The 13,928-nt window shown below is 48.0% G+C and overlaps 1 protein-coding gene across 1 annotated transcript in view; it reads left to right on the top strand.

Moving 5' to 3' along the window:
• The window catches only part of LAMA3 (laminin subunit alpha 3), a 149,107-nt gene that overhangs the window by 68,149 nt on the left and 67,030 nt on the right, over positions 1-13,928 (top strand). Inside the window, exons 23-24 of the mRNA XM_075532900.1 lie at positions 4,328-4,437; positions 9,337-9,417. Of these exons, the coding sequence (XP_075389015.1) occupies positions 4,328-4,437; positions 9,337-9,417 (191 nt within the window). The remainder of the gene's footprint in view (positions 1-4,327; positions 4,438-9,336; positions 9,418-13,928) is intronic.

The raw sequence follows: 13,928 nt of genomic DNA, 5'->3' as shown, positions 1-13,928 counted from the left end.
TCGTTCGTTCCCTCCTCTCACGACAAGGAAACCCGCTGCATGTTTACACTTTAGCTTCCCAAACCTTGGTCACATTAAAGGATATTAATGAGTGGGTCCTGGGAATTAATTACTGCCAAGACGCTAGACATCCAAACCCCATTACCGAGGGTCCCTGTTTTGTTGGGGTGGCAGGTTGCGGGAGAAAGGGCCTTGTGGCTTTCTGACAAGCAGTCCCCCCAAGATCTTGGTGCTATTAAGAAGTGAGTATAGCTCAGGCTGAATCAAATATCAACCCTCCCCTGTCCCCATGACAGTGGGTTGATGAGGACACCAGGTGGGGTTTGGACAGGGGAAAGGAAAGCGCTTCTTCCCAGTACCCTGAGGTTCCTGGACCCAGTTTTAACTGCCTGCTCCTTTCAAGGTAGTCTTCATGCTTATGACTTAGCCACCGGAATGCAATCTTTTCCTTGGAATATGCTAGAAAATTCTCCCACATAAAAAAACCAAGCTCCTAGGAAGTGTTTCTTTTGCATGTTGAAGTGGAACCTTTAAAAAAAATAAATTTTCTGCTTCCATGCACCTTCTCTGCTGTCTAGGTGGGGCTGTGGGGGTACACTTTGGGCTGCTAACTATAAGGTTGCTAGTTCAAATCCAACAGCTGTTCCTGAGAAGAAAGATGAGGCTGTCTGCTCCACTGAGAGTCTTGGAAACGCTACAGGGCCGCCATGAGTCCAAATTGCTCAAATGGCAGGCGGGTTGGTATCTTGGAGTGCACTCTTCCCTCGTGTCAGATTTCTCGAGGTCGTCAGAAAACCCACTGCCATCGAGTTGATGTAGAATCGTAGGCTCTCTGTAGGACGGAACAAGCTACTCCTGTGGGTTCCCAAGGTTGTAGATCGTGGTGGGGGCAGAAAGCATCATTTGCTCCAGGAGCCCACCTGGTGGCTTCTAACTGCTGATCTTGCAGTAACCGGCTCAGAGCGTAACCCAATGCACTGCTGAGTCTCCTTCCTCGTGAAAGGAGGATGGAAAATGAGGGGGAAATTGTACATTTATTCTAGTTTTGTTTTAGCTTGGGTGTGTTTTTCTTTTTATGGAATCCAGGATAGATAAATAGAGACAATAACTGAATTAATAGTATTCTCAAGGTTATGGCTGGGGAGGCTGGTGGGGGACAGGGAGTTAATAACAACACGTACCAGAAAGAAGACATGGTTCTAAAACTGATTGCGGTGATGATTATGTCACTTCTTTTCATAGCTTTAAACCATTGAATTGCATGGTATGTGGATTATATACCAATACCCAAACCAAACTCACTGCCATCGACTCAATTCAGACTCAAGGCGACCCCACAGGACTGGGTAGAACTGCTCGTGAGGGTGTCTGAGACTGTAACACTTTATTGGAGTAGAAAGCTTCGTGGCTGGTGGTTTTGAACTGCTGACTTCCCTGTTGGTAGCAGCCCCAGGCATAACCACCACGCCACCGGGCTCCTTATATGTCAAGACAACTACTCAAATTAAAAATGGAAGGAAAGAAAGCGTGAGCCTCAGGCATACAGAGCCCCGGGGTGTACTGGGCTCTTTGGGCAAAGCCCACTCTTCAGGCGGCTTTCCTTTGCATTGTGTAATCCCATCAGAGCGGGTTTCAACCGAGGCTGTAGCCAGCCGGTTCAGCATGCCCCAGGACTGCTTCCTCCACGTGATGGGACAGGCCAGAACAGGACATGGTTCTCAAGAGTCTGGTGGGTTGTTGCAGCCCACATTCAAAAGGAATAAAAGACACACGCTGCTTTCAGCTCCTAGGCTCTCCTGTGCAGAAGTTCATCTTTGGTGTCCCATAAGCAGATGCTTTGATGAGAAGCTGAAACCTCACCTAGTGCAGGACCATGGCCGCCTTTTCTCATTAACAGTGACCCCGGTTCCCTTCTATGCTCAGTTCCCCCGGAGGGCTCCCGCACCCCATCCTCTGTAATCGTTTTCTCGACAGAGAAAGCCCGGGGTTCCCTCCTCTGCTGAGACACCCCATGACTCCCTTCCCTCCATGGGGGTCCCTCAGGACTCTCTTCTCTGCCGAACCCATCTCCCCTCCCTCAGGCTCCTTTCTCTCTTTGGAGGCCCCCCATGACCCCCTTTTCTGTATAGAACCTACTCTTCACCCACCTCACCCCCTCCCTTCTCTCCTCCAAGGTCCCTCAGGGCTTCCGTCTCAGCCAGGGCCCGGCCTTTCTCTCTTCCCCTTGCTCTGCTTTCTCAACGTGCTCGCTCCTCTCTCCCCAGTTCCCCTGGCCTCGCATCGTCTCTGTCACCTTCTCTGTATTACCGCAGCCTCTCTGTCCGCGGGGACTGTCCCCTTTCTCTTCCACCTCCTGCTTCTGTTTCCTTCGTCCCAGCTCACCCATTAGCCCCAGAAGTATTTGTTTGAAATTCCCAACACACCCTGGGATCCCCTATTAAAATTCCTCCTGGTACCCCAAAGACTTTCAGCGGGGGACCCCAGAGGCTTTCAGCTGGGGACCCCAGAGGCTTTCAGCAGGAAACCCCAGCCTTGGTGCACCCTTGGGCATCCTGGGCTGGGCTGGCTGCCTCCCTTGACTTCACCATCCACAAGCACCCAGTGCTTTCCCCTCCCTGTGTGGGTAACCAGAGCTTCTCAAGACACCAGGCTCCTCCTCCAACAGGGCTCTTTTTCTTTTCTGCACCCAGCCACCTGCCCACCTTCCGCCCTCCAGCCAGCAGCCTTGACTCCTGGAGGCCTTCCCTGTGGGGCTCCCAAAGGGGCTCCTGCCTCCCCCCCTTGCCCTTAAGGGAGTCTGCATCTATGATAGATCAACGCTGGCAGGTAGATCCTTGTGAGTGTATCTGCAGGGTTGTATCTTCCCCCGGGGGTCCTGGTGGGCTCTGGGTTCCAGGTGAGGTTGCCAACTTCAGGGGGGGGGGGTGAGCAGGCCATGCAAGAAAACAGTCTCCTTCCATAACAATGTGCAGTCTCAGACACCCGGTACGGCTCACCATGAGTCAGGGTTTTTTTGTTGTTTTGTTTGTTGAAAAACGATCTGCCCCCAAGTCAGGGTCCCAATTCATCCTTACACCCCAAGCGCCTGGCAAATTTTGGCCTGCAGAATGTGCCTAGTAGATGCTGGTTGTTAGATGAAACCAGGAGAGCATGTGCTGAGGGCCTGAGTGAGGGGCCCCTGGCACACACTCATTTCTGGAGGCTCCAGAGGAACCAGGGACCCTGCAGAAGCAGATGCCTCCACTGAGCAGAGCCCAGGGAGCTGCTCTGAGCATGGCTGTGCTTGGCTGAGAGCCAGGGGCGTTTCCAGAACCCTTCGGGGGCTTGATGAGCCAACGCCAGTGGCTTTGTCCCCTTCCCACCATCCTCTCCTCTGCCCCTGAGGGATTTGAACACTGTGCTCTGTGGGGAACAGTTCTCCGAGTGCTTTCAGCAGAACACCAGTGGGCTCACCACGCTTCCTTTTGCTTGTCTCCCCAGGGTTTTTAACCTCAGCACTAAGTAGACGGAGGGCTAAAATATATGTATCCCAGAATGTTCGTCTAGAAAATGATCATTGGGAGGCAAAAAGGGAAGAACACAGCAGTGGAAAAGTAATGATTAGTTCAACAGAACTGTGTGTTTTGTGGCTGAGTCTGGGCGGCTGAGCACAGAGAGCCTTGTGCCCTCGCCCGACCCTGAGAGGGTTTCTGGGTGGAGCTGGAGGGTGCTGGAGCTGCTCAACGTGCCAGAACCCTAAGGAGAACCTCCCATGAGATGTGCTTGTGAGGGATGGAGGCAGGATCCCCCAGGGGTCAACGCCCCAGCGACCAACCATCAGCTGTGAGCAGCATCTTTCACGAAAGGCCAACCTGACACACCGACGGAGCCTCTGCATTTCCAGCCCAGACGCATGTCTGGGAAACATGGCATCCGTCAGTTGTGCACGTCTCCGTTATCCGGGGGTTCCTGAAGGATTGATCTGTTTACTCTGAACCAACACAGAGCTTTTCTATGGAAGGCCACCTCCCCGGTCCCACTGTCCGGTCCTGGGTCATCCAGACAACTGCTCTTAGGTTTGAGGTCCCTTGTGCAGCCACTGTGTCCCTCTTTGTTGAGGGCTTTACTCCTGGTGGCTGCTCTTTCACCAAGCTTTGATGACCTATTCCAGGGACTGGTCTCTGCATGCTTGGGGAGACTAGAGAAATGTATCGTTAGTGGAGCTGATATCACTGTACAGAGTTAGAGACCTGGGCTATAATTGTGTCTGTAGTTCGGGTGATCATGAACTAAACAGTAGCACATGTTAATAGGTTGCTATTAATTGGGCTCTCGATTCTATCCCAAGAACTGTCAGCACAACACAGCTGGAGACCACTGTGAACGGTGTAAAGAAGGTCACTACGGGAGCGCCACCCAGGGGTCCTGCAGCGCCTGTCCCTGCCCCCACTCAAACAGGTACTGGTGTCTGCGGCAGTAACCAATGGAGACAGAAAGTCGTTTAGTGACTTCTTAAAGCGAGGGGAGAATGGAGAGTGATTGCCTATTAAGAGGTGAAGAGTTTCTCCTGGGGGGGTGAGGGAAATGTTCTAAAATTGATAGTGCTAGTGCAATTCTGTGACAATACAAAAAGCCATTGAATTGTCCCCTTTAAATGGAAGGATTGCATGGTAAATCATGTTCTTTTTTGGCTTGTACCTTTATGAGCCCTGCTTATCTTTACATATCCACCATGAGAGCCAAACAAAACATAGCAGGTAACCAAGTGACGCAAGAGTTCATTGGAAATCAGGAAGACAGTGATAAAGTGTCAGAGTGCCCAGGCTCAGAGGCAAATGCAGCTACTAAGTTTGATTCCTATCTGTGTGACTCAGGGGAATGGGCCAGGACTTAAAATGGGCAAAAGTCCTGTGCCCGTATGTGGTTTTTAATTTTTTTATGGAGCTATCTTTTGAAAATTCACCTTGCTTGGTTATCAGTCAATTTCATACTCCTTAAGTCTGCCCAGTCCTGTGACTCCATAAAAGTACCTTTTATTGACATGTGCCCAGACTTGTTGAAAGAAACTAGAAATAGGAGAGAGCACCAGGATTTCAACTCGTATGTTTTCTTGATTATCCTCAAGGTCAGCCCGCCCAATTTCTAAGCAGTTGAACTAAAACATATCTCTTCAGGTTTATCAATAGAGCCCTATGTGTTTTGTCTACTTTTCCTTCCAAAACTATTAATATGACGAACACATTCCTAACCCTCTGAGCAGTGGTCCTCAACCTTCCCAATGCCGTGACCCTACAGTTCCTCATGTTGTGATGACACCCCCCCCCCAACCATTGCTACTTCATCACTGTCATTTTGCTACTGCTATGACTCGGTGACCCCTGTGAAAGGGTCGTTTTACCCCCAAAGGGGTCGTCACCCACAGGTTGAGAACCGCTGACTTAGAGGTACACCTCTGTATCTAATAGAGCAAGAGAGGTTTCTCATAAAAGATTTATTTTATCAGAGAAAGGACTTGTTGTTAGATACCATGAAATCCGTCAGTTCTGACACTTAGCCACCCTGGGTGCATCAGAAGGCAACGCGGCCCTGTCCTGCCGTGTCCTCACAGTGGTTGCTGTGTGTTTGAGTCCATTCGGCAGCCACTGTGTCCATTGATCACGTTGAAGGTCTTCCTCATTTACTTAATCCCTCAACTTTACGAGCATGGTGTCCCTTTTCAGGGACTAGCCCCCGATAACATGCCCCACGTATGTGGGATGAAGCTTCTCCCTCCGCCCTCCAAAGGAGCATTGTGTGTTCTTCTGGCAGTCCATGGTGTTTGCCATGCTCTGCCAACACCGTCATTTCAAGACGCTAATTCTTCTTTAGTTTTCGTCATTCGTTGTCCCAGGTTTGGGATGCACAGAAAATGCACAGGTTTGGAAAATGCCACAGCTTGGGTTGAAAACATTTTAAACATCAACGTGACATCTTAGCTTTTTAACACTTAAAGAAGTCTTTGACAGCAGATGTGCCCAATGCAACCCGTCATTTCCTTTCTGGACTGCCGTCTCCGTGGGCGCTGATTGTGGGTCCACCTAAACTGAAATCCTCGACAGCTCGGCCTTTTCTGCATCTATCACGATGTTATCTAGTAATCCAGCCAGGAGTTCTGTTTTCTCTACGTCCTCTAGGTTATCCAGTCTGTCTTGGATCTTCATCACTAAGTGCGGCAAGTCTGCCTCCCTTCAGCAAGCAGGGCTGTGTCGTCTACTAATTGCAGTTGTTGATGAGTCTTCCTCTAACCCTGCTGCTGGGTTCTTTGTCACATAATCCAGCTCCTCAGATTAGTTGCTCCGTACACAGCTTGACTAAATAGCGTGAGCAGATATGGCCCCAATGCACACGTTTCTTGACTTAAACCATGCATGATCCCCTTGCTCTGTGGGAATGCCCACCTCTAGATCGATGTCCATGTCCTACATTAGCATAAATAAGTGTCCCAGAATTCCCATTCTTTGCAATGTTAGCCATAATCTGTTATGGTCCATGCAATCAAATGCCTTTGTGGCCAATGAAAATGGAAGATTTCCATGAGTATCACATTCAATGAAGGAGCCCTGATTTGGTATAGTGGCTTCAGTGCTGGGCTGCGAACTGTCTGGTCAGCAGTTCAGGCCCACCCTGCACCACGGGAGAGTGTTGAGACTGTCTGTGCCCGTGAAGGGTGCTAGCCTCACAAGCTCCCAGGCACCCTCTCTGTCCTCTGGGGTCATCCTGTTGCAGAATGGACTCGAGGATGGTAGGCATGTCAACGAGGGAGGGTGTTGCTGGCAGGGACTGTCAGGTGCTGTGGAGTTGGTTCTAACTCATAGCAACCCCATGGACCCCTGAGCACAACAGCGCTCGCTCCTGCTCAACTGGTATATTTCAGTCCATCTTTGCAGCCACTGTGTCAGTTCATCTGGTCGAGGGTCTTCCTCTTGTTCACTGCCCCTCTACTTTACCACGATGTCCTTTTCCAGGGATTGGTCCTGGTAACATGCCCAAAGTACATGAGAGGCAAGCCCCAGTCTTGCTTCTGTACTGGACTTCTTCCACGATAGATTTGTTGGTCCATGGTCATTTCAATGTTCTTTGCCAACACCACAATTTAAATGTATCAATTCTTTGGTTTTCCTTTTCCAGTGTTCAACGTCCATATGCATATGACACGACTGAAAGAAATCATGGCTTAGTCCTTAGTCCTCAGAGTAACGTCCTTGCTTTTCAACACTGTCAAGAGGTCTCGTGCACCAGATTTACCCACCACAGTGTGTCATTTGATCTCTTGACCAGTTGTGAGGATTGTTGTTTCCTTGTTAACAGCTTTATTGGCATTTAATTCATGTATCATATGGTTCAATAGTTTAATCACATCAGGAGGTGTTGTACAATGATTGCTACAATCAATTTTAGAACATTTTCTTTATTCTTGTACTCATCTTTCTTAGCTCCCGTTTGCCCCCAGCCTCCCTTGCCATACCCCCAAGGCACTATCAATCCAGTTAACATCTCTATAGATTCACCTATCCTAGATTTCATATACAAAAAAAAAAGCTTTTTAAAAATCAACAGTAACAAAGTAAAACCGATCAAATTCTCAATTGGAAAAGGAAGAAGAAAATATTAAAAACTAGAAAAAGTTTAAGTGGCTCATAAGGGAGATTTTTTGTTTTCTTTACATTAACTTGTAAAGTTACATTAACTCCACAGTAGACGCTGTACTCCTTCCGGCAAGCAAGGTTGTGTTATCGGCGTATCTCGGCTTGTAAAGAAGCCATCCTCCAATCCTGATGCTGCGTTCTTTTTTTTTCTCATCCCAATGATTTGCTCAGGACAAAGATCGAGTCTGGTGAGAACATGCAACCCTGACGCACCTCTCCTGATTTTATACCCTGCAGTGTTCTTTGGTTCTGTTTGAACAGCTGCCTCTTGATCCACGTCTGAGTTCCACAGAAGCACAATGATTCTTCTCCAGTCTGTCCATAGTTTATGATCCACACAGTTGAATGCCTTGGCATCGTCAATAAAATACAAGCAAGCATGTTTCTAGGGTTCTCTGCTTTCAGCCAAGGTCCATGCTTTGCTCCGCATCCTCCTCTGTATCTGACCTGAATTTCTGGCAGCTAGCTGTCACTGCATTGTGGCGACCGTTGTTGGATTGTCACTGTCCTGTGGCAACCGTTGTCTTCAGCGAACTTTTACTTTTATGCGATAGCAAGGGTATTGTTCCCTAAGGTGCACCTTCTGTTGGGTCATCTTGCTTTGGGATGGGTACACACCTGGCTCTCTTGGAGTCAGCTGGCTGGGAGCGGTACAATCCTTAAACTTTTGGTGCCTCATGTGAAGCCACCACCAGTCTATCAGTGGAATCAGGGGAGACTGGGGTGTGGTTTGATGCTAAAAAGATTTCAGCGGGCTTCCAGATGAAGCTAAAGTAGGAAGAACGGGCCGGTGATCTACATCAGGAAAGCAGACAGTGAAACCTGTGAATTACAAAGTTCTGCTCCACAAGGGGAGCGGTCCCGGGCAGGCGGCATTGCTGTTGACGTGCCTGGAGTCCTCATGTGGGCAGGGAGCCGCTCACCTGCAGCGAACAAGAGCAAATGCTCCTTGAACAGGGAGCGACATTTTAAAAGATGACAGGCCTTTGTTTGGTGTCTTTGTTAAGTCAAACAGAAAAGCTTCTCAATGTCCTTCCATTTAGAACGAAGGGAAGGGGATTAGCATTCCATCACTTGGTTGGCATGGAAGTGTGACAAGCAGGAATGGCGAGCCCCTGAGCTAAACTGAGCTTCGTCCTCTCTGAGCCTCTGGGAATCTGGCTCCACCACCATCTTTGTTCCAGAAGGCTGTGGGCCCAACATAAAATAACTTGAATAAACAAGCAGACTTTTTTTTAAAAAAAGAATCAAAACTCTGTTCTTCTTCTGCCTAGACTTGTTTTGTCCTTTCCATGTTATTCCTGCGGAAATGCTGTTGTAATGATCTCTTCCAAATCCAGTTCCCGTGCTCTGTCTTGAGGAAAGGAATGTATTTCTCCAGGCCAAAAAGTCAAATAAAGGCAATGCCTCCAGCCTTATTCATCTCAGCTGCCCTCTGTCAGCTGCAACAATGCTTTACCTCCCTGCACATCCTGACAGGCGGGTTCTTACCTCCTCCGCATATCCTGACAGGCGGATTTTTCTTCACAGAAGACGTTTGACGTTTGGTTTTGATTTTCACATAATGCAAGTCAGTTCTTTGTAGCACAAATAATGAGCACAAAACCTGTTGGTATTTATTTTCACTGTTCCCTCCTCCCCCCCCCCCCCCCGCCCCCTGTCTTCTTTCCAGCTTCGCCACCGGCTGTGTCGTCGACGGGGGAAACGTGAGGTGCTTCTGCAAACCTGGGTACACAGGAACGCAGTGTGAGAGGTGGGTGCTGCTCCTCCCCCGGGGGGCGGCAGGGAGGGTGCTGAGGGCAGGCTGCTACAGGCATCCAACCACGGGTGGGGTTGTGCTGGGCCGTAGCTCAGGGCTAGGGGTGGAGCTGTTGGTTTTACGGAAGGCTAGAAAAAGTTCTCCAGAAAAAGGCAAGCTTGCTCCCTGAAGAAATCACAAGCTTGCTTCTTTTCCTTGTTTGTTTTGTTTCTTGCTTCAGAAATTTGAGAACAAGGCAAGCACAGCATATACACTTGTATACCACCCCCCCCACACACACATACACAACACACACAGCTCTGTGTGACCTCCGACATACCCCTGCCCACGTCCTGAAGGCCGAGTCCCCAGTTGCTCATGTGGGAGGCCTGTTTTACTGGTAGACTTCTCCCCATCCGTGCGGGTCATACCTGCCTGTGATGCTGCCCAGTCTGGTTCAGCAGAGCTTCCAGGTGGATTAGGAAAAAGGGCCTGGTGATCTACTGATAGAAACCCACCGAAAACAAACTGCCAGAGTCCAGGCCGACTCACAGTGACCCTATAGGACAAGCTAGAACCAGCCCTATGAGTTTCTGAGACTGTGGCTTTGTATGGGAATCAATCTCGCGCAAAGCGACTGGTGGTTTCAAACTGCTGACCCTATGGTTAGTGCCAAATGTGTAACTATTATGCCACCAGGACTCCCTAAACGCCAAAAACAATTCCTCACACATATAGCTACACCTTGGTATATCTCTACAAGCCTCCCCTTCATAGATCTCTCTCTCACACACACACCCGCATACACGTCTCTTTGTACCTCTAACCAACGCACATGTCTACTACCCACTCTCCCCCTGCGTGCCAGTCCTCCTAACATGCCCATCCATACCCTTGCATAACTATGTACTAGTGATATTCAAATACTCCATAGGCTATATACCAGTGCACACATATACCCCTTTGTACACACATAGACTTACAAACGCAATGCACGCATACACTCGTATACGTCCCCCTGCTATATGTCCATTTTAAGACCAAAGTGCCTGTCATATTTATGCCTTTGTCTTTAAATGAAACACAGTAACAGATAAGGTCGCTTTAAAAAGTGGGTGGAAAAATGGAACTGAAAAACGTAATGGAACTTTTCCATGAACGTTTTAGAAGTACCCTTATGTGTTATTGTGATTTGAGTGAAAGTTTATACAGTAAATTAGGTTTCCAACGGCCAATTTCTATACAAATGTATTCTGTAACATTAGTTATATTTTCCACAATGAGTAAGCCTTTCCTCTCATTGCATTCTCTTGACTGCGTTTCTGGTCCTCTACTTTCCCTTCTCTTCTCATCGTTCCCTTAGAGCAATGTTTGGCTTGGCTTTTGGCCACCTGGATGCTTTTTGTTTAATGTTGCACTGAATAGAGCACCATGCTCACGGGAAACATCCCTTATTTTGAGTGCCAGTATGTCATTTCCCTAAAAGGTGGTCTTGGGGGACAGTTTGTGCTCAAAGTTTATAGAGGATCTCAGAGCAATCATCTCAGAGAATCCTCTTGTCTAAGTTGATCCAGCAAGGCTGGACGCCTAAGAATGTGAGTTTTGTTCAGCATTTTTTTTTCTGCTCTAGCAGGGCCCGTCTATAGTAGCCCTGTTCAGACAGTCAGTCGGGGTAGCTGGGCACCATCTGTATCTTGTGGTATGAGAGTAGGCAGGGCTCCAGCTCATGCCTGCCCTGTTGACTGATTTCTTCTGTGAGACCTTGGTATTATTATTTTCGCCTTTCCCCCGATGAGGAAAGAACAGCACCTGTACAACAACAGTTGGCTGCTCACAACCTTTTAAGACGCCAGATGCTCCTCATCTCCCTAGGCTGCAGAGTGTGGCTTTCATGGACCGTATGATGCCAATGGACTCCGTTGTTCCACGGGATGAAGATCCTAACTCTTCAGACCTAGAAAACCAATCTCTTAAAGTGTTTGCTTCTACCTGAAAGGCATCTCCGATTGTGTTCTCTATGAATAGAGATGCTGACCTAGCTTTACTTGCACGTACAGTTACTTCTGTCTTTGCACACATAGTATAACTTGTTCCTACCCATCCACCTGTATGCCTGCCTCTACGCATACATACAAGGGGGCTTCAAAAAGTTCATTATCTTTTCATTCCATTTTCCCACAGACTTTTCAAAGTCCCTCCCTATGTGACCATAGACTCATTTCTTTGGTCATGGCAGTTGCTGCCAGATTTCAAATTCTCTAGCTCAAGCATCCTTTCCTCTTGAGTGCTTCTTATGGACTGTGGCCAGGCTGTGCAGACCACACCCACATTTGGCATTACGTTTCCCCTCTTCCCAAGTATCAACTATCTGTGGTCTAGCGTATGATAGACCCATCTCCTCCTTACCCATCCCCTCTTACCCATCCCCTCCTCCTCCTTGGAACCATCAAAGACCAGTAGTATATAATGTAGATATGGATATATGTTCTGTCTTCTTCTATGAGGGATCATACAATATTTATGCAATTGCCTTAGTTCATTTAACATTATGTCCTCCAGATCCTCCCATGTTATCGTATGTTTTGCAAGCTCATCGTTGTTCTTTATGGTTGTATAGGATTCCATTTTATATATATATGCCATATTTTGCTTATATATATGTCATATTTTGCTTATCCGTTCAACTGTTGATGAGCATTTAAGTTGTTTCCATTTTTTCCCATTGCAATTTTAGGAAGCCTATATATATGTGCCATATTTTGCTTATCCGTTCAACTGTTGATGGGCATTTAAATTGTTCCAATTTTTGTCCTGTTGCAATTTTAGGAAGCAGATCGTTTTCCACACGGTCCTGACATCTATTGTGTATTTGTTTTTAATGAAAAACGTGTAGAGGTCCCAGTATCTGCCTGGCACAGCACTAAGCACTGAAGACATCACAGTTCTTCCTTTCCAGGAGCTTACAGCCTACTAGTGAACAGAGGACTGAGCTCTGATGGCATAATGGTTACTAGTTGGGCTGCTACCCATAGGTCAGAAGTTCAAAACCGCACTCGCTCCTTGGGAAAAGGACAGGGCTGTCTACTTCCATAAAGGGATACAGTCTCAGAAATCCACAGGGCTGTTTGCACTACCCTACAGGGTTGTTATGAGTTGCCATCGACTCAGTGGCAGTGAGTGAGTGAGATTGACCAGGTGAAACAATACGCCCTGGAGGTAACAAGAGATGCTCTCACGGGGCTGAGATGGGCTGCAATAGGGGCATCCAAGCAGGCATGAGGGTGTGTGGACAGTGATCCTGAGGAAGGAAGCTAGGCGGGGAGGTGGAGGGGGGTGGGTGGGCAAAGTAAGGTTAGGAAGGTATCCCAGACACTGATTTAAAATGTTACAGCACTCACGTTTGTGTTGTTGCCGTTGTCATTGTTGATTCAGCTTCTAATTTAATCCTCCTTCTGGCTTTCCACAATGAAGTCGAGGGTGATAACTGGCTGGATGAGACACCTATTTGGCAGACGGCGGATCTGAAAAGCGAAGTTCTTCATTAAAAGTTATCTCAGCTGATGATTTTGATGTGGAATACGTTAGGAAAGCAAGCTATGGTTTACAAACATCTTTTCCCCATTTCACAGATACATGTCATTTTGATATCCAACTGTGCACTCATTAAACATTTATTGCATCCTCGTGACCTCACTCGTGGGACGCGCTGTGAGCCAGGGCTGGTGACCAGCAGGGGGCTGGCAGGAAGAGAGGGTGAAGTGCAGGGGTCCCACTCAGGAAAGGAAGGGGCAGAAACCTCAGGGAGCAGCTCGCAGAGGCTTCCCAGCTCATGCCAAGGTGTGACTACCTCTTTCGCGCCCAGCCACTCCAAGCCACAAGTGAAAAACGTCTCCTCTGAGCCTCGTTTGTGTGCAATTCCCTCTGTGAAATCAGGAAATTTCCATTCAGCCCCTTGTGCTTAGTCACTGCCGTCAGATAAGAGTCAGGGAACCAGGCATTTCTCGTGACCAGTAGTGAAAGTTTGGCAAGAAGAGGGCGGGTGGCAAATCCCACCTCCTCAATATGTAGGTGGCTTTACTATCAAACCCAAAACCCAAAGGCCCCCTGCCATCTAGTTAATTGCAGCCCACAGTGACCCTTCAGGACAAAGTAGAACTGCCCTGTGGGTTCCCAAGACATTACACCTTTACAGGAGCAGACAGCCTCATCTTTCTTCCTCGGGCAACTGGTGGGGTCAAACTACTGACCTTTCAGCTAGCGAGTCAATGCCAAACCTCTTATGCCACCGAGTGTAAGCTACTTCATAATGATGCATCTGTTACATGGGCAGTTTAGGTGTAGGTGAGACATCTGAAAAATTGTTGGAAAACATAGGTTCTGCACGGTGTGTATTTTTAGAGGTGGATAACATGATAAAACCTATTATTAGTATATTACCAACCCACACAGGAGACCAGGATGAGCTGCCTCAGTTTAATTACCTTCTTAGTAATTAGGGCATCCATAGATTTTTCTGCTTCCTAGTT

The sequence above is a fragment of the Tenrec ecaudatus genome, chromosome 15 (genome assembly GCF_050624435.1).
Source record: "Tenrec ecaudatus isolate mTenEca1 chromosome 15, mTenEca1.hap1, whole genome shotgun sequence".
Taxonomy (NCBI): Eukaryota; Metazoa; Chordata; class Mammalia; order Afrosoricida; family Tenrecidae; genus Tenrec; species Tenrec ecaudatus.
Note: the sequence above shows the minus strand (reverse complement) of the source record. Positions and strands in the feature narration are given on the sequence as shown.